The following is a 25,643-nucleotide window of genomic DNA, read 5'->3' as shown; positions in this document are numbered from 1 at the left end:
TTCTTCCTTGATCACACAGCGAGTCAGCACTGGTGGTGCAATGCAGTGATGTCGTTGTGCCGCCTGTCCTGGGACGCTGATGTCTTGTGGTCCTCAGGCCGCCAGCAGTTTGCGGTTTACAAGTTGAAAAGTCCTTTATGGCTTTCTGCTCCATACAGTTCAAAGTTTTGCTTGCCTGAAGAACCGGGTCAACCGAATAAAAGTCCATGACATCTGCCCTGTCTTGGATCTTTTGCCTTACTAATGCCACTTATACATTTCGGTTTTTCTTATTTGAAATTTTGCACCTCAAAAATGTTAGGCCTAAGACCAGGGATGTGGAGTCGGTAAGCCAAACCTCGGACTCCCTACTCCTCAATTTCCATGACTCCACCAAAATGGGCTACAACTCTACGACTCCACGACTCCGACTACACAGCCCTGCCAGGGCTGTGAAGTTGGTAAGCCAAACCTCTGATTCCTCAATTTCCACGACTCCACCAAAATGGGCTACGACTCTACGACTCCACGACTCCAACTACACAGCCCTGCTAGGGCTGTGAAGTTGGTAAGCCAAACCTCCGACTCCTCAATTTCCACGACTCCAACTGCACCAAAATGGGCTACAACTCTACGACTCCACGACTCCGACTACACAGCCCTGCTAGGGCTGTGAAGTTGGTAAGCCAAACCTCTGATTCCTCAATTTCCACGACTTCGACTCCACCAAAATGGGCTACGACTCTACGACTCCACGATTCCGACTACACAGTCCTGCCAGAGCTGTGAAGTTGGTAAGCCAAACCTCTGATTCCTCAATTTCCACGACTCCGACTCCACCAAAATGGGCTACGACTCTACGACTCCACGACTCCGACTACACAGCCCTGCTAGGGCTGTGAAGTTGGTAAGCCAAACCTCTGATTCCTCAATTTCCACGACTCCAACTGCACCAAAATGGGCTACAACTCTACGACTCCACGACTCCGACTACACAGCCCTGCTAGGGCTGTGAAGTTGGTAAGCCAAACCTCTGATTCCTCAATTTCCACGACTTCGACTCCACCAAAATGGGCTACGACTCTACGACTCCACGATTCCGACTACACAGTCCTGCCAGAGCTGTGAAGTTGGTAAGCCAAACCTCTGATTCCTCAATTTCCACGACTTCGACTCCACCAAAATGGGCTACAACTCTACGACTCCACGATTCCGACTACACAGTCCTGCCAGAGCTGTGAAGTTGGTAAGCCAAACCTCCAACTCCTCAATTTCCATGGCTCCGACTTCGACTCCACGACTCCGACTACACAGCCCTGCCAGAGCTGTGAAGTTGGTAAGCCAAACCTCCAACTCCTCAATTTCCATGGCTCCGACTTCGACTCCACGACTCCGACTACACAGCCCTGCCAGAGCTGTGAAGTCGGTAAGCCAAACCTCCGACTCCTCAATTTCCACGACTCCGACTCCACCAAAATGGGCTCCGACTCCACAGCCCTGCCTAAGACAACAACCCCATCGTCCTCCTATGGGGACAGTATAAGGCTCACCCATGTAGGAGACGGTGCCCTGATTATTTCCTTCCTTTCTTTCTATCCCCGTTTGGTTACTATAATAAGATGTTTTTATGTGGTAGTATTGTGTCCCCCCACCCCGCTGCCGGAGCCCCACTACCCTCGCTCTTGTCACACAGTTATCGGAGGAATGCGGCAGCATTTTCGTCTTGTAATTTCCCTGTGTGAAGTGGTGAAAGCGCCTCATTCACAGCTCCAGATTAGGCCACTTTCATCCGAGGAAATCACTAACCTCATGGAAAACCTGACTCATGATACCGGTTCCCCAGAGGAGCGGGCCGCCTCTCTGCATTTCATTTTCACATCGCCTTTCGTAGTTGCCTTTCATAAAAAGAAAAAAGTTATATATATGTATAAGACAATTTTGCACATAAAAATGGAAATGATAAAAGATTGTGTAATTTTCTGGGAGAAGACTGGAACATGCGGGTCACAAGGCTGCTCATATTTTAGGGGAATTTTTCTGCAAAAGCGTAAATGAATGTTGCATAGAGTCCATGCTTAGTTCTATTTTTTTTTTTTTAAAGCTGTACACATGTATTTCACAAAACATTTCATGCTAATTTACATTATTCTAAAAGGAATAGTTAAAGACAGGGCAGCATGGTGGCTCAGTGGTTAAATTGTGAGCCCCATCGGGGACAGCGATGATAATGTGTGCAAACTGTAAAGTGCTGCGGAATGTGTTAGCGCTATATAAAATTTTTTTTATTATTATTAATAAAGACGACCTGTCACCAGCTCAATTGTGTCCAGATTTTGCTCTCATTTCTCATTTTTTTTTCTCCTCATTTTTATATTGTACATGGTAATGCCTCATTTTCCCTCTGGGGGTGCTGCAGGCAAACTGAACACTTTACCAACTGATTACAGCTGATCCCTCGAGTCACAGGGCAGGGATCATCTTCATCAATGCACCCTTCAAATTAGTTAGGATTGTCCAAATTGGAAAAATAAATGGATAAAGCCAGTGAATACCTATAGTATCAGTGTATTGGGTCTTGTTCTAATATATGCAAATCATAACCACATTTTTTTTTGCAATATAGTTAATGTATAGCAATGCAGATATGATATACCAGTTGCTGTAGACACTAATGTTTTTTGGTAATTTTTTTTTTTTTTTCTTTTTATATATTGATTAATGAATAGAAGCAGGCAGTCCGATTGCGGAGGTCCATTGAGGACACCTCTGCTCTGCCATGAATATGCGTCTTTGTATGCCTGTCTGTGTCCACCTGACATTCCTAGCACATGGTGAACCGCTTGTCATCGCTGCGGGTTCTGAACTTGGGATGGATCAGTTTTTATTCGAAACTCTACAATCTTATACGGGGTTCAGGAGGCAAAAAAGTAAAATTAAAGCGAACCTGTCAGTTGCTCAGAAAAGTTGAGTTAAATACGTTGTAAAAATGACTGAGTTCCCCTGATTCTGATGCTCTTTTCCATTTTCTGCTGGGTCACTCCATTGTAGAGATATTCACACTTGTTGCTTTTAGAGCACAGTATTTGGAATCTCTTTTTCCAGTCCAACCGCACATATTTTCAGAGCTTTCTCTGGGGGCAAGCACTTTCACCCCTCCCTGCCAGATGCTGCTAATAACAGCTTGTCAATGTCTGTGAATGAGGGGTGAAAGCGCATGCCCCAGAGAAAATTCTAGAGACACGTGCAGATGGACTGCAAGCAGAGATTCCAAATGCTGCGCTCCAAAAGCAACAAGTGTGAATATCTCTGCAATGGAGTGATGCAGCACAAAATGGAAAAGAGCATCAGAGTCAAGGGAGTTTAGAGGTTTGTACAAGAGAACCGGTCACTTTCTAAAAAAAAACCAAAAAACTGAGTCAAACACTTTGCACACGAGTGCAATTAGTGTGCAGAGGTCAAAGAAATACACATGGACCTGGGTGGCCCTGTACCAAGAAGGTAAAATTAACAAATTTGTCCTGTTGTTCATCTGTAACGTTTCTCACTAGCATTGTGCCGCCATCCATAACCATAAACAATGTGCCTGTATTGTGCAGAAGAAAATATCAAGCTTTATTCTTGCTACCCTCTGTACATAAGTTTTATCGTTGGTAAAAAAAGGTCTTTATTTTTGCAAACTTGTCTGGTTTCTTCACCTTGAGTTTAATCGGGTCCGATGCTGCGTAATTGTAAATCCTGAAGGTGTCCACCAAAGAACCACAATCACACACACGCCCTAGTACCCCTATGTAATTTGTTTAGGGGCGCGGTTATAGATATCGGCCGAAATCCCCCCTTACACGCGAGTGATGGTAGTGTATTCTCTTTCACTATAGAGCAGTAGATCTGTGAATTCATGAAGCCATCAGTGAAATGTAGCTTCCCGACAACAGCACGCCCATGCAGCCCCACATAAGGACACTGCTACCACCATGTCTCACTGTAGGCATCATGCACTTTTCTTTGTACTCCTCACCTTAGTGACCCAAAATAGTTTTGAAACCAGCAGTTCCAAAAAAATATTTATCTTGGTCCCATCACTCCACAGTATAGAGTCTCCGTAGTCTTCATATTTTTCAGAATGGGCATGTGCTTTAGGAGAGGCATCCTTCATGGTGGACACCCATGCATGCCTTTCCTGTGCAGTGTACGCCCTGTTAGGTCATGGTAAACCTTACGCTATTTTGGCTTTCTACTACTTCAGATGGGTGCAGTGAAATTGCATTTTGGTTTTCTATAACCCTTCTCATCGGAAGATGCTCCTGTTTAGGTGTTAACTTCTGTGGTCGACCTCGACGTCTATGTGAGATGCTGCAGTTCCTCCTTCGTTAAATTTTGGACCACGTGCACTTTAGGTGTGTTTCTTATTTTTTATGCTGCTCCTAACATTACTTTACAGTGCTGTTCCATGTGCTATCTTTCAGACACAGCAATCTTGTAGATTTGAGTACGTTAAGGGAATGGAAAAATAAAAATAATAAAATTAGTCCAAGTACCAAAGCACCAGGTTTATTAAAAGAGGCCGTCAAATTACAGGATTCTTTGGCTGTAAGATTTCGTACAATATAATAGATCTCAGTTAGTAAGCGAGCTCGCATTTATATTATAATTGTACAGTCGGCATTACGGCAGATTATGCTCTCCGCTCCATTGCAATGTCATGTGCAGCGCCGGGGTACGATTCTGCACCCATATGCAATGCGGTCTCATTTCCCTTCCAGATGACTACATTTCACTTCTTTATTATTACCTTCATGTTCCTATGTATTCAGCCAGAGCTGAAATCCCTCAGGAGCTGCCTGCTGCGAGCACTAGAGATGAGGATTTTAGTGAGATATTGATATAAAACCATGGCATGAATTCCTGTGAAATTACTCCTCGTAGGAGGTATCCATTAGAAGGAGATGGAGACTCCCTGTAGTGAAATTGCTGGTATCAAAACAAAAATTGCACAGCCTGGTTTTCAGAAATGTGTTTTGTTTTTTTTTAAATATCTACAAAAAATAAAATAAACAAAAAACCTCAAAATTTTACGATGTTTACTCTCCAAATATTTTAGTAATGTTAACATATTAAAGAGATTATCCAGGATTAGGAAAAACGTGGGTGATTTCTTCCAAAAACAGCACCAAACTTGTCTAGAGGTTTTGGATGTTATTGCAGCTCAACCCTAAAAAGCAGTCATTGCTTTCTAATGCCGGATTAATGGCAGTTGTTCAATTAGGTAACGGATAAAAATGTTTTTGTTTAAAAAGGGGTTAAAGAACTTGTCCAATTTTGAGGACTTTTTTTTCTTGAGTTTAATAATAATTTTTGCAATTGGTCGTCTTTAGAAAACTATTGCACAATTTGCCATCTAAAGCCTCTGTGTTGTACTGTCTTTTGCTGGATGCAGAATGAGTTACCTGAAAATTCGTCAGTGAGCTTGCTAAGAAGGGAGAGTTTGTAACTATTTTGTCTTTTTGTTTGCTGTCCTTTTGCTGATTTAAGACCACAGACCACAGACAAGTTGTATGTGCACAAAAACAAAGAGTCTGTAAAAGCCAAATGATCAACAATTTTTAATCAAACCCACTTGTTAAAAATGAGCCTCAAATACCTGTTTAGTAAAAAAAAGAAGGGGACAACACTTCATAAAAAAAGTAATAGTCGCCCTTGCAGAACAGTCATTTTCCTCTCTGATTCTTACATGGTCCCCACAGTTCCCGGAAATGTGTTCAGCCAATCACTGGCTACAGTGGTGACCATCCTCTGACATTTTTTGTCTAAGACCATTGGGCATCAGTTAATCATCAGAACGGGAGATTAGTTAGATCAGAAAGGTTAAACTTTTATGTTTTTCATATCATAGGTCGACACTTATTCTTTAGCCCTGATTGGGTATATTGACGACGTCACTTGAGCAAAACGCCAAAGACGATTGTTTCACACTTTTTTGTTAAGTATATAATTCCACATGTGTTAATTCATAGTTTTGATGCCTTCAGCATGAATTTACAATTTTCATAGTCATGAATATACAGAAAAATCTTTAAATGAGAAGGTGCGTCCAAACTTTTGCTCTGTACTGTATAGTGTCAATGTATTGGGTCTTGTTCTAATAAATGCAAACCATAACCACATTTTTTTTTACAATATAGTTAATGTATAGCAATGCAGATATGATATACCAGTTGCTGTAGACAATAATGTTTTTTGGTAAATTTTTGTTCTTTTTATATATTGATTAATGAATAGAAGCAGGCAGTCCGATTGAGGTCCATTGAGGACACCTCTGCTTTGCCATGAATACGCGTCTTTGTATTCCTGTCTGTGTCCACCTGACATTCCTGGCACACTGTGAACCGCTTGTCATCGCTGCAGATTCTGAACTTGGGATTGATCAGTTTTTATTCTACATGCTACAATGTTAGACGGCGTTCAGGAAACAAAAAAAGGAAAATTAAAGAGAACCTGTCACTTGCTCAGGAAAGTTGAGTTAAATACATTGTAAAAATCACTGAGTTCCCCTGATTCTGATGCTCTTTTCCATTTTGTGCTGGATCACTCCATTGCAGATATATTCACACCTGTTACTTGTGGAGCGCAGTATTTGGAATCTCTTCTTCCAGTCCAACTGCACATTTCTTCAGGGCTTTCTCTGGGGGCATGCACTTTTTCCACTCCCTGCCAGATGCTGCCAATAACAGCTTGGCAATGTCTGTGAATGAGGGGTGAAAGTGCTTGCCCCCAGAGAAAATTCTAAAGACACGTCCAGATGGACTGCAAGCAAAGATTCCAAATACTGCGCTCCAAAAGCAACAAGTGTGAATATCTCTGCAATGGAGTGATGCAGCACAAAATGGAAAAGAGCATCAGAGTCAAGAGAGTTTGGGGGTTTGTACCACAGAACCAGTCACTTTCTAAGAAAAAAAAAAAAAACCTGAGTTAAACATTAGTGTGCAGTGGTCAAAGAAATACACATTGACCTGGGTGGCCCTGTACCAAGAAGATGAAATTAACAAATTTGTCCTGTTGTTCATCTGTAACGTTTTTCACTAGCATTGTGCCGCCATCCATAACCACTAACAATGTGCCTGTATTGTGCAGAAGAAAATATCAAGCTTTATTCTTGCTACCCTCTGTACATAAGTTTTATCGTTGGTAAAAAATGTCTTTATTTTTGCAAACTTGTCTGGTTTCTTCACCTTGAGTTTAATCGGGTCCGATGCTGCACAATTGTAAATCCTGAAGGTATCCAGCACAGAACCACAATCACACACACACCCTAGGACCCCTATGTAAGTTGTACAGGGGAGTGGATATAGATATTGGCCGAAATCCCCCCTTACACGCGAGTGATGGTAGTGTATTCTTTCACTATAGCGCAGTACATCTGTGAATTCATGAAGGCATCAGTGAAATGTAGCTTCCCGACACCAGCACGCTCATGCAGCCCCACATAAGGACACTGCTACCACCATGTCTCACTGTAGGCATCGTGCACTTTTCTTTGTACTCCTCACCTTAGTGACCCAAAATAGTTTTGAAACCAGCAGTTCCAAAAAAATATTTATCTTGGTCCCATCACGCCACAGTATAGAGCCTCAGTAGTCTTCATATTTTTCAGAATGGGTATGTGGGTATATTGACGACGTCACTTGAGCAAAACGCCAAAGACTGTGTTTCCATTGGGCTTAGACTTTGACCTGGGTCAGTAAGATCAAAGTTTTGATGGTAAATTGGTCACCGGACCAATTCCTAAAAACAGCCCATACTTTTATACCCTATTAGGTTATACAGATGGCGTTACATAACCAAGATGCCACTGGCGGTGGTTGCACCTGACACAGACCATTGAGAGCAGCGTGTGGCGGTACACGGGCCACCTGACAGGCTAATAAAGAATGTTTTGGTTAAATCTCCATTTCATAATTTGACCCTTAATTCACTGATTATGGGGAGAGAGATAAGTAAAAATCATTAAACCCGCAGTTGTGGATAGCATCGATTTATTGAGACGTGTGTTTGCTCAGTGAAGCAGTGAGATGTGATTTTCAGAGATGGTAACTCTGGTTTCTATTTCTGTCTTTCAGCATACAGATCTGTGTCAGTACATGGACAAATACCCCGGGGGTCTGCATCCTGATAATGTGAAGGTAAGGCTTAATGAACAACTGAGATTATTAGGTAAAAGTTGGACAAACCCACTAATTTCAGCGGGATTGGATGTGTATGCGACTCTTCCCCAAAGATGATGTCATGGGAGAGAAGGATCCGGCAGTTGGAATTTCAGTGGCCAATTCTCTTATTTGGCGATAATGTTGGCTGATATGCAATTGAAGTGTATGTGTATGGGGAGGTGGGAGAGATGGCCGAATTATGAGCTGACTTCTATTTTACGTGAATGGCCTGCTTTAATATATGCGTCCTGATGGCCAGGGGGTACATACTACATTAGCAGGGGTCTATTAATACATGTAGGTGATGATGTATCAGACAGAACTCAACACGACTATATGTATTGTTGACGTAGCCACTAGAGATGAGCGAATCTATTTGCAGGACCCTGGTCCAGCAGCTACGTCAGTGGCTGCCGGACGGTAGTTTTAGGCAAGAGTTGCTTGGCCCCAGAAATGATTTTGAGGTTCAACTTATCTACACCAAATATTGCACATGATCTCTATAAAACACATCCTAATTTTTACTGTTATTCTTGTACACACAGAATGGTGGTGTGTGGAGTGCAGGTTGAGCAACCCAATTAGACAGCCCCATTTTCAGGGTCCATGGGGGGTCCTAGTAGTCAGACCCCAAATCGACTCAGCTTGTTAACACCTATCCGATCGGTAGAGGATAACTCATGTACTTGGTACAACCCCTTTAATGTACATAATAGAAATAAGGTATGAAATTAGTATTCGTATTAAAAGGGTTATACTCAACTTCTTTAATAGGTTAAAAATGCTTGTAAAAGACAAGAAACTTTACAAATCACTTTTTACTAAAATTCCTGTTCGTTTTCAAGAGTGAATGGAATTTAATTTCTACTTTGCTACGGTCCTCGGCCATCTCTACAGTCCATCAGAGGTGGGTGGTTTTGTAGACAAGAATCGGAGCGCTTACAAGCCCTTTGTCTTAGAGCTTGTAAGTGCTGTTCTGAACCTTGTTTCATAGAGATGGAGCTCAGCGCTTGCAAGCCCTTTTTTAGAACTTACAAGTGCTGTTCTGAACCACTTTTTTTCTAGGGATGGAGTGCAGCGTATGCAAGCTCTTTGCTTTGAAGCTTGTAAGCACTTCACTGAATCTGGCCAGATTGTCTGAATGTATGTGTTTTAGTGTCTCCTTGCTCCTCCGAAGCTGCCTGTGCTATCCGTATCGGAGAGGGCACAGTTTGGGCTAGCAGCTCAGCCATGTTGCCAGGCCAAGCTGCCAATCTTCAGGAGCACACCGCCCCTCTGCAAAAAGGAAGCCGGGAGGTAGTGGAGCAGTGCGCTCCTGAAACAAAATATTCAGACTACCCTGTTGATCATCTTTATTTAGAAAGTGCCAATATGTTACGCAGCATTTTACAAATTTAAGAGATAAAAAATAATAGTAATATATTTCACCATTAAATTTTCTTTGTTTTCCGCTGCTATTTTGTAACAGCCTCCAACCTTCTGACCCCTTATTAATGTTTTCCATAACATTAGATGGTCTCAGGCCTCTTTTTAGAATTTTCCATAATGCCTTTCTAAAATTAGCAGTCGTACAGATCTTTCCGGTGGTGGCCGCAGATGATAAATGGGATGAATCGGGTTGATATTAACATAGCGGAGACAATACTGGCTTGTGTCCAGAGTCTGGGGGAGCCCGTATTAATTATGCCGTCCGCACAACATCTCTGTTTTCAGACTGAATGGGCAAAGGCAGCAAGACCCTTAATAAAGCTGTCTGAATCAATAGCGGGTGTCACGTAGGATACGATCCAGGCCAGCGCTCTCTTGTCTAATCCATCTATTTAAATTAGACGATCCGTCGACAAGTTACTGATATGAGTTGCTTCCACTTGTTTTGGTGCTTTTATGCTGACATTCACATCACAAGGTCATTGTAAATTGCATTTTTTTTATATACCGTATATATATATTTTTGCATGCCTGGTTGCTAGGACCCACCGTGATCTGCTGTAATGTATGGTAGGGAATGTTCAATATTATTGCAGAGCCACCACTGGGGAAATTATCTATTACAGACTGCAGAACAGGACAGGTCCTGCCCAGAGTGAGGGACGATCGTTGTAATCAAGGACCCTGACCAGAGGGCCTCTGAAATTGTCCGACCCCATAACTGTAGTGAATGCCATAGATTCAACAAAGTCGATTGGAATGCCAGTCGGAATTAATTGGCCCCATAATCAAAAATATATATATGTATGTATTTATGTATGTTTGTATGTATATATATGTGTGTATATATATATATATATATATATATATATATATATATATATATATATATATCGTAGCTGTTTTCGTTCTGACCCAATGTCAGACATGACAGATCACCAGTGAGGCCAAATCAGGAGGTTATGCCCGTCATTTTACAAGCGCGCTTGGAGACAAAGGACACCTCACACATATTCTGTGAGCAAGTCACTTATCTCCAAGCGCGCTTGTAAAATGACGGGCATAACCTCCTGATTTGGCCTCACTGGTGGAAGGCTGTAATCCAGTGATCATGGAAAAGGATCCAGTAAGCAAAAATACTGAATTATTTTCAAACTAATGCAATTTATAAGGCCTCATTCACACATCTGTTTTTTGCATACACTTTCCATGTTTTTCACGAATAGCACTCGTACGTGTGATAGTCTATGTGGCTATTCACATGTCCGTGATATTTCATGGCCCAAGTTGTTGAAAATCGCGGTGACCCATCCAATTTTGATGCAAGGGTCGGATCAAAATCCCCAATGCAACTCTTGTGGTTCCGCTAAGATGACATCCAGTGTTCTACTTTCATGAACTGTCAAAACGGAGTAAGTGGAGAAACTTTTTTATTTCCCTACACATACGAGAAAAACTTTATAAAACTCGGATCAAACTATGATCAAAGTCTGATCAAAAAATACTCTCGTTTTTCTAATACGGGGAAAATACCGACGTGTGGATGAGGCCTAGCTGATCCTTTCGGGGATGATTAAAGGACATGTGAACTTACCTTGTTTTTATGCCTTTGCCGCGCTAGAGTCCGTCTATATCGAGGACTGCTAGGTAGGCAGTAGTTCAGGTGTGTCATCGAGCACATGTGAAATCTTCGTTAGGCTCCTCTCTTCTTGCGGTAAAAAAGGTTTTGCCTGTTTGTTTGTAGCGTAAGATAAGTAAGAGGTGCTGAAGTCTGGTAAGAAGAGAGGAGAACCATCCGGTGCCTGAGCTTGTGGGAAAGTGGAGGCAAGCGCTAAACATGTTTTAGCTCCCTGGTGATCTTTGCAGGCAAAATCCGTAATCCTGCCAGGACGTGGTGACTGGGGAACATGTAGCATGACCGGCAATGGGGCGGCCTGAAGCCGTCTGCGTGCCATTAGATAACTGCTCAGCTGCCCGTTAGCTTTCGCAATTTCCCCTTGTTCTCCATGAGAGAGCCGCTGTCACAATCGCTTTGTAGCGGCTTATCCCCCAGCCTAAAAAAAAAGTTAATCCGACTAGATTCTAACCACCCAATCCTTGTGTCCCCCAACACATTCTGTCAGGAGGCAATCCCTACACATTAGATGGTCGGCCGGGAGCGATTCCTCAATCTTTCACGTGATGATCACCACGGTCAACAGTCAGTACTGCGGTGTCCAGACACATTCAGGGGGCGGGAAATGGGTTAAAAGTGTCATGGTGTAAAAATGGGGGCACACAGTTTTTGGTAATGTTCTACACGCAACGCTCTCCTGCCTATTTCAAACAAATCTTAAGAAATTGTGATAATCTTATATTTTTGTATAGTACCGGTATTTTTTTTTTTTTTTTTTTTGATGGGGTTAATAGCGCTGCAGGGTGCACAATTGTTGGAAAACTAATGAGTGGATCAAAAGCATCTTCTACTGCCGTGACCTCCCACGATCACTTGTGATTACCTGGGGAACGTGGTAGTAAATGTTTAAGTCTCTTGCAGCTCCACCAAAGGAGAAATTGGGCATTACAGCGTTTATTACACAATAGTAACGAGATTTTCAGAAACACTTTGGGCTCGATTCATGGTTCCAATTGCGCCTCTTTTTTTTTTGGTCTAGTTTCTGGTGTTTTTTTTTTCACCTATTATTTGAAACTTAATTTAACTATTTTATATATGTTCAACTTGTGTGTTTTTTTTTTTTTTTGTTTTTGTTTTTTTAATGCACACGCTTTTTTTTTTTTTTTTTTTTTTTTTAGTTTGGGGGCTGCCAGACATTTTTGGCTGATTCAACAGTTTCAACTTTTCAAAGAGTAACAAAACTTCTTGCAAATGTAATTCACCTCCACCCCTGAGAGATTTTATGTATGGCAGATCTATTGGTACAAATGTTGAGTCATTTGTGAAAAGTAAAACTTTTTCAACTAAAAAAAAGGAGCAAAACCGGTAAAGGCAAAAATATATAGAGCATGTGTTATTTGGTGTAGAATTCGCAAAATACATGAAGTATTTTGAAGAATTTGGTCAACAAATACTTTAAGACAAAAAAAAGGAAAGGGACTTACCCCTCCCCTGAAACCATGAATCATATGGTTAATATGTCCCATTGATCTAAAGATAATTCTACCAGACCACACAATACAACAGACAGATGTTACTGAAGAGCAGAAATCAATAGTCTATAGATTATCTTTGACTTGACTTTTTGGGCTTTGTATGTGATGGTGTCATCGCCATTGTCTGATCACGACCCATGTTCCTTTTCCGTCGATCTATTATGATCTGCGTCTCTCCTCGGATCCACCTGTCACTTCTGTTTGGTATTTCTGTCATTTTAAGTATTGAGCTGTTCATGAAAATTATAGTGAATTTTCTTTTAAACTGTCATTTAGGTTTTTATCCTTTTTATGGATATATTTTAGGCACAGTGGATGGAAAATGCTTGTCGGCCATGATTCTTAGAATCTGATTGATTCTGTTTTTTTTTTTTCTTTTCAATATTTTACAAGCGATAACCAGGATTCTGAATCTGCCACGTGTTACATAACATGCGCTGCTGATTTAGACACAATCCAAAAGATCTCAGGAAAAAGTGATCTAATTTCGATGCGTTTCAGAGTCCATCTGACTCCGCAGGACAACCACAAAATCTTGAGCTCTTTTGGATTGTGTCTAAATCAGCAGCAAGTATCAAAAAATCCACTCTACTCTGGTGTCTGAAAACACTCGTTGATATTGCAGGCCTGACATTTTCACCTCATCGGGGATTGTGATTTACACAACCCTTTCAGGTGAGCTTAGTTCTTTATCCCCACTAATTGATTTGGATAAGACCATATTGCACTTCCTATTTTTTCATTTAACTTGATACATTACCTACAGAATGCCAGCATGGTATGGGGGAAAAAATTCAATTGTATCAAAATTTGTGAATTTTTGTTTACAGTTGGCACTTAAGTAAAGCGATCCGAGCCTCCCATAGCTGACACATTTACCTGTTTTTGGATTTATTATGAATGAATAGGTGGGTGGATGAATGGATGGGTAGACGGAAGGATGGGTAGACTGGAAGGATGGGTAGACTGGAAGGATGGGTATACTGAAGGATGGGTAGACTGGAAGGATGGGTAGATGGGAAGGATGAGTAGACGGAAGGTTGGGTAGGCGGAAGGTTGGGTAGGCGGAAGGTTGGGTAGGCGGAAGGTTGGGTAGGCGGAAGGATGGGTAGGCGGATGGATGGGTAGACGGAGGGGTGGGTAGATGGATGGATAATAATATCTGCATTTCCAGGTTATTATAATACCCAAAACAAATGGAAGCAGATGCGACTAAGTAAATTACATATAAGAATAAATCTTTATTGAAGAATATTAAGATTTAAAGCCATTAAAAAGGATGGGTAGATAGACCTGAGCTAGAGGTGTAGATACATTAATAGAGAATTGGATAGAAATATGATAAATGGGAAGATAAATAGATGGGTAAATGGATAGGTAGATGTGCTATATATAGATGAATGGATGGATAGATGGATGGATAGAAATGATAAACAGACATTAGATCAGAGGTGGTAATAGCACTAGTGCAATCTGTGCGGCCGCACAAGGGCCCAAGAGGTTAAGGGGCCCATAACTATGTCCAAAGCAGGTAGGATTTCACATTATGAGGAGCTATTGGACTGTAATCGGCCCATATATTGTTCTTGCACAGGGGCCTTATTCTGCCTGTGTCCTCACCTGCATGAGATAGATAGATATGGGGTAGGTAGATAGATGGCTGCAAAAATGAAAGCAGCACTTCATCAAGAATTTAGGAAAAACTGCGATTTAACAGCCTATTGGGGCACAGCAACGTTTTGGTTCTTTTAAGAACCGTTCTCTACAGAACTCAAATGCTGCTGAGCCCCAATGAGCTATTAAATCGCAGTTTTTCCTAAATTCTTGATGGAGTGCGGCTTTCTTTTTTTCTAAGCAATCTGGAGGTTTTGTAATTGCCTGAATGATTTTGCACCCGTACTGGCTTTATATTGTCTGCTAGTGCTGCTTCTTTTTTTAATTTTCTAGATCGAGCGATAGATATGAGAGAGAGAGATAGATAGATAGATGATAGATAGATGATAGATAGATGATAGATAGATGATAGATAGATGATAGATAATAGATAGATGATAGATAAAAATAGATAGATAATAGATAAAAATAGATAGATAATAGATAGATGATAGATAAAAATAGATAGATGATAGATAGATAATAGATAGATAGATATGAGATAGTTGAATATAGGTAGGTATGTATTAGATGGATATGAGATAAATAGGTTTATTTTTCTTTTGTTCCGGTGACACATTGCAGAATGTTGACATTTTGGTGGATTGTGGACGGTGGAGTTTGTACAACGTCATTAAATTTGAAAAATGTGCATATTAGGAGCCGTTCGAGTTGATGGAGCTGAGAGAGAGGTAATATTATGTCGTTCACAGTCCGCGGAGCAGGCAGGTGTGCACAAGTCCCAGTAATATTACACCAAATTAAGGCCGCCTGTCACAGCCGCCATAGAGAATCAATTATCCAGGTTGACATTTGTTCATTTTGTATTCCCCCATTTTACACCGTCGTTTGTTCACTCTCCAGACCCTTAATATTCTGTATGATCACACGCGGTCGGGTGAGCGGCGGCAGCTGCGGGCGCAGATTGGATTTTTAGCCCTTTGTGCCATTCTCATATCCATACAATGGTGCGTGGGGGGCTTTGCTGTGCGGACCCCAGAGATATTCCTCTACAGCAATGCTAGAATAAATGTGGTTTATCCGGATATGTGGCAGGACAGGCTGTTCATTTTCCAGTCCTTTGATCTATTTTCATGGCTTTCATGTATATCCGAAACAAAAATTAATATGCAAAAGGAAGGGATTGTCTAATTTTGATGGATCTGATGGTTTTGCAAACACAGCGCCAATTTTTGTTCCCTGAGCTGATGTTGGTAGTGCGTTTCTGCTCTATTTCCTTGTACGAGTAACCGTACAGCGTGCACCATAATTTCGGAGCAGTGCCGGCGTGATGTTCCAACATTCTATGAAAATAAATATTATAAACCCTCTTTGTGCCCCTTTGAAGGCTATAATTTCCTGAGTGCTGCCTAATAAAGCGCAAGTGCTGCCTAATAATACTGCAAGTGCCCCCTTATAAAGTAGTAAGGGGTTTGAGTGCTGCATTGTCAAGTAATAATGCAGTGAGAGCCCCCTAAAATGTAAGAGCGTCCCTTTATAAAGTAGTGATGACCTAATCCCCCTGAGCGGCCACTTCACAAGTATCAATGCCACTTTACCCCCTGTGGACGCTGATAGTGAGCGTGGCCACCTCCTGAGTGCAAAACCATGAGGCACTTGTTGGGGATCCCTGCCATAGGGGGACATTTAAATATTATTTTTTTTACCGGTTTCCCCATTTTCCCAGTTTCTGCACAGACACAATAGCCCTGGCGGAACAGACAGCATGAAGACTCAGCTCATCGTGATGGGACCACTGCCAGGGGCCTTTCTCTTTAATGGGTTGATCCATTGCCCTTAATCGTGTGCCGTTTGGTAGTATGTAAAATACGAATATAATACTCATTATACCAAGATGGTGGGAAGTTTGAAAGCAGCACCGTAAATGAGAAGTTGGGGGAAGCACAGAGATTTTGGACAAAACCAAACCTCTAAATTTTGGAAAGGATAACTTCTGTTTCTTTTTTTTTTTTTTAAAGATTGTGCTTGGCATTTACTGGCCTGTAGACCGCACTTCCAAACTATCCAGAATTTACAGACGCAATCCAAGCAAAATATTGGGTTTTCCTGGGCCGAGAGAAGCTTGTGGGGAACCTTTTGTGGACCAAGGTAGTGCTCAGATGGAGCTTTTTTTCCCACCCACTATGTGGGTCCATTCCATCCAATTAGGCATCAAAGCCCAGGACCACTGCTACTTCCATGACCCCTACAACTACTTCCGGGAACCATATTACCCTTCAGCACAGATCTATCACCCATTATGGTGCACAATATTGTCCTGTATGTCACATCATGGATCAGTGGTGTAGCGAGGCTTGCCATCTCCCAGGGCAAGGCAAGTATTTTGGGCCACCTAACCCATGGATTGTTAGTGCTCCTTGAGTTCCTTCCTTCTTCCAGTCCAGTAATGAACTTCTTTGGTAATGTTGACGTTCTGTAATTATAGTTTGTGCTTTAAATTCCTATTTTTTTCTGCTTTTTGCTTAAACCAGAAATATAATTTTTAAAAAAGTTATTTTTCTTTTTTTTATTACATATTTTGTTACGCAACAACAATTTTTTATCATTTTATCCCTATTCCTAAAACTATTCCTAAAACTACCCCTAAGCCTAGCCCATACCTGAGCCCTAAATCTGAGCCTAACCATAGACAAGTCTCTAACCCTAGGGTTAGAAAAAGTTGAAAAATATATAAGAAGCAGCTCTTAGTAATGAATGAAGACCGCATTGGATCCACATGCGCTGCTCATGATTAAATAAGGTCTTCATTAATTTTGTTTTCATTTTCCTTCTTCGTTTTGTTGATGCAGAGCGCAGCAATGGAGATGAGGTTTTTTTTTCCATTGGCTGTTGCGCTTTGCGTAGGCAGCAATCGAGATGACAAAGCTCACTTTATTGTCCCGAGCTTTTCCACGTTAGTAGGCGCCTATGTTGAGCGCAGCAGATATTGGCAAACTCCTCTCCATTGCTGCGCTCTGCATAAACAAAAACAAAGGGGGGGGGGGGAGATTAAAACAAAATAATTTTGCACCCCCTTAGACTGAGACAGCCAGGGTAACCGACCCTCCTTCTCCTACACTCCCACCCACGCTGTGGCCCTGCAACCGAGGTCAATATCTGCATGGACGTTTCTTCAATGGTTAAATGGACCAGAAGTGATGACTATCTCTGTACAACACTGCAGAATATGTTGGCACTTAATAAATACGCACAAATGACAGATCCAGACTGTATCGTTATATATACTTTTTTTTTTCACTGCACCCGGATGGCTAATGATCTAAACTAATGACATTTGTTGTAAATCTCCCGACTGTTACTTTGCCGCCAGTCACTTTGTCATTTTTCGAGCATTCCATAAGAACCTTTTGACAATTCTTCTAGTATCCAAGAGCTCTTCGGCACATTACAGAAGGCTAAGCTCTCAGCACTGTGAAAAGAGACGCAGGGCTGATTACGGCACCTAAGACATGCTCCTGCCTCCTGCTGCTGGGAGCCCCGAGCCCCACAAAAGAGCTAATTCAAGTAGTTGTGAAAGGTTTTCCATGTACCAGACCTCCTCTCCGTATATACTGGAACAGTGGGACATTGTGAACTGCCCTCGTTGGTTGATGGGAAAGAATTGTAGTTATTTGGGTCTGTATCCTAGTGTACAATGCTTCTTATAGTTAGCATCCAAGGCCATATGTATCATGGAAGCCAACCATGAGCTATGGAAGAGCAGCACCCAGCCCTTGTTGGTCCTATCTCCGCGCTAATAAAGGTCCTGTCCCATAGTACAAATGGCCACTGGTAGTGATGAGCAAACGAGCTCGGATAAGGTGTTATCTGAGCATGTTCGGGTGCTAACCGAGTGTCTTCAGTGTGCTCAAATACTATGTTCGAGTCCCCGCGGCTGCATGTCTCGTGGTTGTTCGACATCCACAACACAGGCAGGGATTGCCTAACAGACAGGCCATCCATGCATGTGTTGCGGCTGTCAAACAATCACAAGAAATGCAGCCGTGGAGACTCGAACATATTTTTCGAGCACTCGGAAGACACTTGGTTAGATCCCAAGCATGCTTGGATAATCCCTTATCCGAGCTCGACCGCTCATCACTAGTCACTAGGAGTCTGACCCTTGGGACGTCCACTGATCACAAGATTGAAGGTTCTGTGTCCCCTCTTTGAATGGTGCACAGGTCCTATGAATGGTGTGGCACCACCTGATTCAAAGTTCATGGGACTATCAGTGATAGCTGAGTACAGTTGGCGCCTTTGTCAGTCCCATTAAAATATGTTCGGCTTGGTTCACCTTCTCATTGGTTCTCCAGCTTCCACTGATGAATCCATCCTAAATTCCCTGCTCCTCCAAATAAGTATTGTAAACTAACAAATAAAAACTGAATTTTAATGATACCAGTAACCAACTAGGTAACCTTCCCAAAGTGTCTATTAGTCTGCAAAAGCGTCTGCAGTTCGTGATCACCGTTTCCAGCCTAAGTGGGAAGTCTTGATGTACCTGATGGCTTATAGAAGATAGCGCTGTAGGGGCGTCTCCTAATAATGTCAGTTGCCTTACAGCCAAGCAGAGATGTGCTTTACAGAAGACCTGTTAACAGTTTAAATTAACAGGTTTCTTCTTTTATTTTATTCCCCCTGCTCCCTTGAATATGCGTTTAATTGTTTGTTTGTTTTTTTTAAATCTGACTGTGAGTCGCCCGCCAGGGCCATGGGGTACTCGGTACTGAAAGGGAATGTTACGGTGGCTGCAACCCGGTCCGTGGCCCTGGGCGCCCAAATAAAGGGAAAGGTCTTTTAAGGGATTTGTAATAAAGTTTGTTCGTGATGCCACCTGTGGTATTTGGTCTGTAGGGACTGACGCTGCTTAAAGGGGTCCTGTGGGGTGATAGTATGGCAGCTAGATGGTATAACTTCCCACAGATGAAGTGTATCCCCGGGGCTCCCGTGTATAGATGAACATCGTGAATGGTGCAGTAAGGAAGGAGGACACAGGTTTGCAGTCTCTTTACCTGGTTTACTGTAGGCTTCAGGCAACCGCAGTCCAGGGCACCAGATCACAGGTACAGGCAGGGTCTGGCCGGCTTGGAAGCGAATCCAGAGTCCCCTTTACCAGGTGGAGATGAAAGCCTTCCTCATAGCACGCTGGAGTTGTAGTCCCTTACTGCTTATGGCTTCTGGCAAAGTCCTCTCAGTTCTCTCTGTCCTCCATATAGGTTAGGACACAAACCCGTATGGCAGGTGGCTCGAGCCTTTTTTATAGGGTCTCTATCTCGACCCAACTCTATGCGCCACTGTGCCTCCTGGGTATTAGGGCCGGTTTCTACTGTGCCTCTTAGTCCGACACAACCTCGGTCTTCCGGCTACCGGTATCTGCGCTCTCCAGGGAGGTAGCCCAGTTGCAGCTGTTCCCTGGTGTCTCTCACCTGTGCTTTGCTCTCCTGCACACTTTCTACAAACTGTCCTTTCCTTCTCAGTTCTCTTTCTCTAGGAGCTGCAGCAACTCTGACTACACGGCCCCTTCAGTCCTTCCGACACTCAATGTCCGACTGCTCTCTCCTCTGTCCTCTGACAGACTGCTCACTAACTTCGCCTACAGCCAGAATCTATGTCTAGAGCAGCTCCCCGGAAAACCGGGTTCAGAACTCCCCCTTCTGGCCTGGAGTGTGAATGTGTTGTGTGCTTTGTGGTTACCTGGTGAAAGATATCCTTCCTTACTTCCAAGAATGACATCACTCTCCTCGGGAGGAAAGCAATGCCACTGTGTTGACCAGGACCCTGGGGCGTCACACCCAACGTTGGACCCACTGTGCCACAGGGCCGGGCCTGCCTCCTAGGAAGGGGTGTAGCTAAGCAGCCACCTGCTGTTCACTGGAGCTCATGATGGTGGAGTCAGGCTTGGCTGCAGGTAACAGCCAGGTACCACTCTTAGGCAGTCTCCGGAACTGTAGTTTCTGACCCCAGGGGTCAGGTTTGCTGAAACACTGTATAAGAAGTAAGGCTCAGTCCACACTAATAAGTTCTGGCTCCTCCACAGAACAGTTGCTGACACAGATTTGGGATACCTTCAGACCAGGGACTGGCTGTAGCAGTCCGGATAAACATGGAATTTTTAAAGACACACTAGTCTCTGGAAACGGTTTAGGCACCGGCTGCATTACTGGCTGGTGATTTTTTTTTTGCAATTTTACAGCACTTTGCAATTTTTTCTCATTTTCCAGTACACTTTATGGTAAAACCAATGTTGTCTTTCAAAAGTACAACTTGTCCTCCAAAAAAACAAGCCCTCACATGGCCATATTGACGGAAAAATAAAAAACAAACGTATGGCTCTGCGAGTAAACAAAAACTCAAAAATGTAATATCTCAGTGTGGTAAAGGGATTAAGCGTGCCCAAAAAATGCATTTATTCAGATTGGCAATTCCTGCTTCTTTTTATTTTCTGAGATAACGCCCCCTCTACATTGTATTTAGATCTGGTTTGTTATCCAACTGGGCGTGGTCAAGTATACGCCCACTGAGCAAAGTTAATGACCACACCCTTTTGCCTAGATTTATACACTGGGAAGTTGGGGTCGTATCTCAGGAATGGAGAGGCGTAGGAAGAAATGGAAAACAGCGCCGGATTCAGGAGAATGGCGACATTTACACCAGATATAAAACATATATATTTATGGCACTGGACAGGTTTTCTTTAAAATAATTTTTAATGTGAAAAGTGATGTCATTGTGATAATAATGACATTCGACAATGTAGAAACCATATTGTAACAGTTAGAGAAAACCTATAGATAGGGAGGGGGGTCTGACTTTTCCAGGTTGGGGTTATGTTTGCGTTTTATATTGGAAAAATTTTGGCAAAGAAAATAGAAAATTAGGGTTTCCCGTCTCTTCGGAATTCAGAACATATCAGTAAAGACGATCAATGTGGATTGCCACAAGGAAGAACCGGTTTATTATGGCTGCTCTCAAATTCCTTCCTCGCTCTCGTGTTATCTGGTATTTCATAAGATTGTGGGATATTTTCGGAAAGAACAATGTCCATAACCGTTGAGGGGAGCAGACGGCTGGATGTGACCGATCCTTCACATTACCGGTGTAAACGAGATAGCCGATGATGATTCCTAGGCACAGAATCAATAACGCGCTCGGCCCCGACCTGCGGTTATGGACGCCTCTCTCTGCAGTAGAGTAATTAATCCCAGAAACCAATATGATTTTAGCTTTATTGAGAATGATTTTTTTTTTTTTTATTTAAAAAGGGGAGGGGGGGAAAGTAATAAAACTGTAAAATTAAATATATACGGTATATATTTATAAATAAAAACAAATACACCTTATGGCTCTCAAGGATAAGGTTTCTAGCTCCGGGGTGCTGCAAAATTAGATATTTTACTGTGTTCATAGTCATAGGTTTTGATGTCTCTGATATACCAGTGTGAACTCTTGAGACTAGGCTTCTTCCTGGGAAACGGCGCCACTCCTGTCTATGGGCTGTGCTTGGTATTGCAGCTCGGTGAGCAACACACTACTTGATTTATGTCTAAATTTGAGCACATTTCTAAATTGCTGGGCTGTAAACTGTCTGAATTTCTTATGTAAATGTATTTGAGTTCTTGACATTTTTCATGGTTTTCCCATACCGTATGTGACTAATTTAATTCCGCATTTGCACGGCGCCCATATATTTATAGGTATGCACCAAGCGTTTACTCTCTAGGTATGGTTGATGTGTGTGTAGGGAGCACAGACAAGTCACTACGGATCTGCATCCACTCCGTGTGCCGCCACATGGTGCATCTGCATAGTACTGTATTACAATATACCTCTATACTCAGTATCTGACTGTACATGCCATGATGGAAAACTGGAAATCTATGGAAGCACATAAGGACCCAGAGTGACTAAATAAACTGGATATAATGTAACTTTGCAGGAAATAAATTGTTTTGCTCTCATACATAAATATTTATAGGACCGCAGCCTTACCAAGTGACTGTGCAGGAGTCTTAAATCAAATCTCTCTGGCGTTATCCTCCAAAATGTGCCAAAAAAGTAAAATCTACAGAAAATACCGTACTTCCTTATGCCGGTTTGCATGTATCAAAGTCAAGGAACTTGTTGCCTAAAGATTGATTGTTTATCGTCTGTCTCCTTGTATCTCTAAGAATCATCTTTCCGAAATGCAATCTGCAATACATCTTTTTTTTTTTTCATGTGTTTTTATTTATTATAAGAAGTCACATGATTGCCATGGAGCTAAAACAAGTCTGTGAAACCTATACAGGCAGTTTGTGGTATAGCAGAAAGAAGTTTGTGGCTTCCTCAGTCACTATTGATATATGTTCTGGACATAAGTAGATTTCCTAAGTGGTCACTCACTAGGCAATTACCGGAAATAACCAAAAAAAAAAGGACAAAGTTCGTTGGACGTTTGACCACAAGTATGCGATGTGAATATTTTCGGCCACATTCAGACTAGACGTGACCGACCTCTGTCGATACACTTGTACTGAGCAAGGCCGCACAAGTCTAGTCGGCACATGCATGCAAATCATATGCTTGCAGTCACGCGCCTGCCATTCCTGGCGCGACACCGGAGGAACCTCACAGCGATCAGTGCATGCAACGTGAAGATCAGAGTGACTGCAGACTTGTACCCTAAAGCCGGACAACCCCTAGCAATAGGTCAAATGTGTCCAGTTTTTGCTCTTTTATTTTAATTCCACTGCTCCCCTAATTTTTTTTTTTTTTGTAAATCTGCCATACTGTTCCAGAGTTATGAGATGCCTCCAGAGAATCCTTGGAGGAACGCCTCCTTGGAAAAGACTGTAAGATTAGCATATTGGATACACTAAATATAAAGGTCCATAACTCTGGAACCAGATGACAAATTTAAATAAAAAAACAAAAACTCGGGGGAGAAGCGGGAATAGAACGAGGTAAAACGGCCCCGTCTGACCTGGTGACAAGTCCAGGCCAGTGATTGTCATCTGCAAGAGCAAAACCGTCCATGAAGCCCCTCCAACCATGAAGGCCGTCACGACTAAGGGGGGGCGAGTGCAGGCTTATTGGTCAAACAGATGCGGGATTACATAATCCTGGATTTTTGTATCTCATATTTTACTTTTCATCTATGGAACTGAATTCGGGAGTGTACACACTTTACATTTTTGATGCATTTTTTTTTTTCATGCAGAAAAACGCCACATTTTACACTGACGTCAGAATGAATGAAATTTCTAAAAGCTCATTCACATGGTGCTTTATTTTTTTTAATGCAGTATGTCAATTTTTTCATCCGTATTTACAGCAATTTTTTTGCCATTGAGATTAAAATGTCATAGCAGCAAAATTTTCATAAAAAATACCCCAAATATATATATTTTTTTTCTGGCAGAAAAAAATGCATTAAAAACAGTGTCCGGTTGAGCTGTAATACCATAAACAACCTGTTGACAAGTGTGGCACTGTTTAAAAAAAAAAAAAAAATTCTGTTTTTCTAACCCTGGTGGTCCTTTAATTATGTCTTGAATAGCGGTGTTCTTATGGGCACTGGTTTGTCACTTTGACCTGCGTCTCTTATCTATGTTACTTATGAGCGGAGGGGTGAACATTTATTAACAAAAGTTTTTCCTCTTTAAGAAAAATGTTTCCTGTAATTTAAGCGGCTGTGAAATGAATTCTTACTACAGTGCAGACGGAAGTGTATGAAAAATGGAATATTTCCTGTTATTTTTAAAAAAAACCTGTAAAGTCAGTGATTTATTGGAGCGGGAATATTACTGCGCCGACGTTTTCCTACACTATGAAAGCTGAGTAATACAATAATGTGGAGCCGAGAGACAGCGAGAAAAAAGAACCTTCCGTAACCTCCGACGGGATTTGTGATCATGTTGAAAATAATACTTGTTACAATGTATCAATATTTATATTTACTTCTTGTGTATTTAAACTGGTTTTCATTTAGCAGAAAATGTAGCATTTTTTCTTTTATGTACATTTATTTCAAAGTTTTTCCAGTTTCCAAAAACCGTATTCACTCGCAGCCATTGTGGTAATCTGCAGGTAAAATACTGTTTTAAATATACGCATAGTGCAGCTGCAGGGAGAAAATGAAGCTATATTTACCCTGCAGCCGCTCCATCCCAGTCATTGGGCGAACGTCAAGGTCTGGAAAAAGTCAGCAATCCCTGAACATTATGTGTGCTGTAGTCTCTCCTCTCTGCTGCTGGAGTGACAGCCTGCCCCGCAGCATGCGTGCAGCGTAAGTGCAGATCAAGATGTCAGAATAGGTGCAGAGAAAATACCACAGGGAACTCGCTCTGTAGTGAGCGCTGACTACTCTCCGATCTTGGTGAAAGCAGCTGCAGGGAGAATCTAGCTTCATTTTCTCACTGCAGCTGCATTTCCTGTTAGAAAACCACATATACAGTGTGTCTGTAAAGTCATGGTGCACTTTTGATCAGTCACTGGAAAGCAACAAAAAATGATAGAAATGTGAAATATGCTCCAAATAAAAGAAAAACTCTCCCAGTTTCATACCTATTCAGTACAGTATGATGTGGGCTCCATTTGTTGCCCTACACACATCTAAGCGATAGCATAAGCTTGTGGTTACATGATGTCACAGACCTGGCAGGTATCAATCAGAGTTCAGTTTATCAGGGGTTAATCTCACTGGGGGCTCAGCAACAGCTTAAATGAGTTTGTGTTGTTTGATTGGTTCTTGTTATCTCTCCTCATCAACAGGTCTGATATGATTGGGCCAGAGAAAGGGCGCCAAAATATAAACTATAAAAGTGCACTATGACTTTACAGACACACTGTATTTAAAGCGTATATTCACTGCAGATTCTTACTATGGCTGCAATTAAATACCATTTTTTTAAGACTGGTTCCCTTTAAATTAGGAGTACATATTATTTAGGGGGGTATTGTAAAAAAAAAAAAGTCATGGACCCTGCAGAATATGAAATGACTGTCCAATTCTGAACTGCGTTTTACATTGATCGCAATAATGATTCTGTATGCAGACTGCTCCCTCTTGTGGCAGTTGCAGGCTATCAGACTTTTATCATTTTAAGGGGTGTTCCCAGAATTAAAGTGTATCGCCTATAGGATCTGAACAATGGGATTGATCATTAATCACAAGAACTTGAGTTCTTCGTCCTCTATGAAATGAGAGCGGTGGCCATCCTTGATTCATGCGCTCCATTGGGAACACAT

At 42.0% G+C, this 25,643-nt stretch overlaps 1 protein-coding gene across 5 annotated transcripts in view; it reads left to right on the top strand.

Annotated features, from left to right (window-relative positions):
- Positions 1 to 25,643, top strand: part of CDK14 (cyclin dependent kinase 14) — a 521,480-nt gene that overhangs the window by 207,896 nt on the left and 287,941 nt on the right. For all 5 annotated transcript variants that reach the window (XM_069729432.1, XM_069729431.1, XM_069729435.1 and 2 more), the window contains one exon: positions 8,094 to 8,156. In XM_069729432.1, the coding sequence (XP_069585533.1) occupies positions 8,094 to 8,156 (63 nt within the window). The remainder of the gene's footprint in view (positions 1 to 8,093; positions 8,157 to 25,643) is intronic.

Source organism: Ranitomeya imitator, chromosome 6, assembly GCF_032444005.1.
Source record: "Ranitomeya imitator isolate aRanImi1 chromosome 6, aRanImi1.pri, whole genome shotgun sequence".
Classification (NCBI taxonomy): Eukaryota; Metazoa; Chordata; class Amphibia; order Anura; family Dendrobatidae; genus Ranitomeya; species Ranitomeya imitator.
The sequence above is the reverse complement of the archived record's forward strand: the minus strand, read 5'-3'. Positions and strand labels throughout refer to the sequence as shown.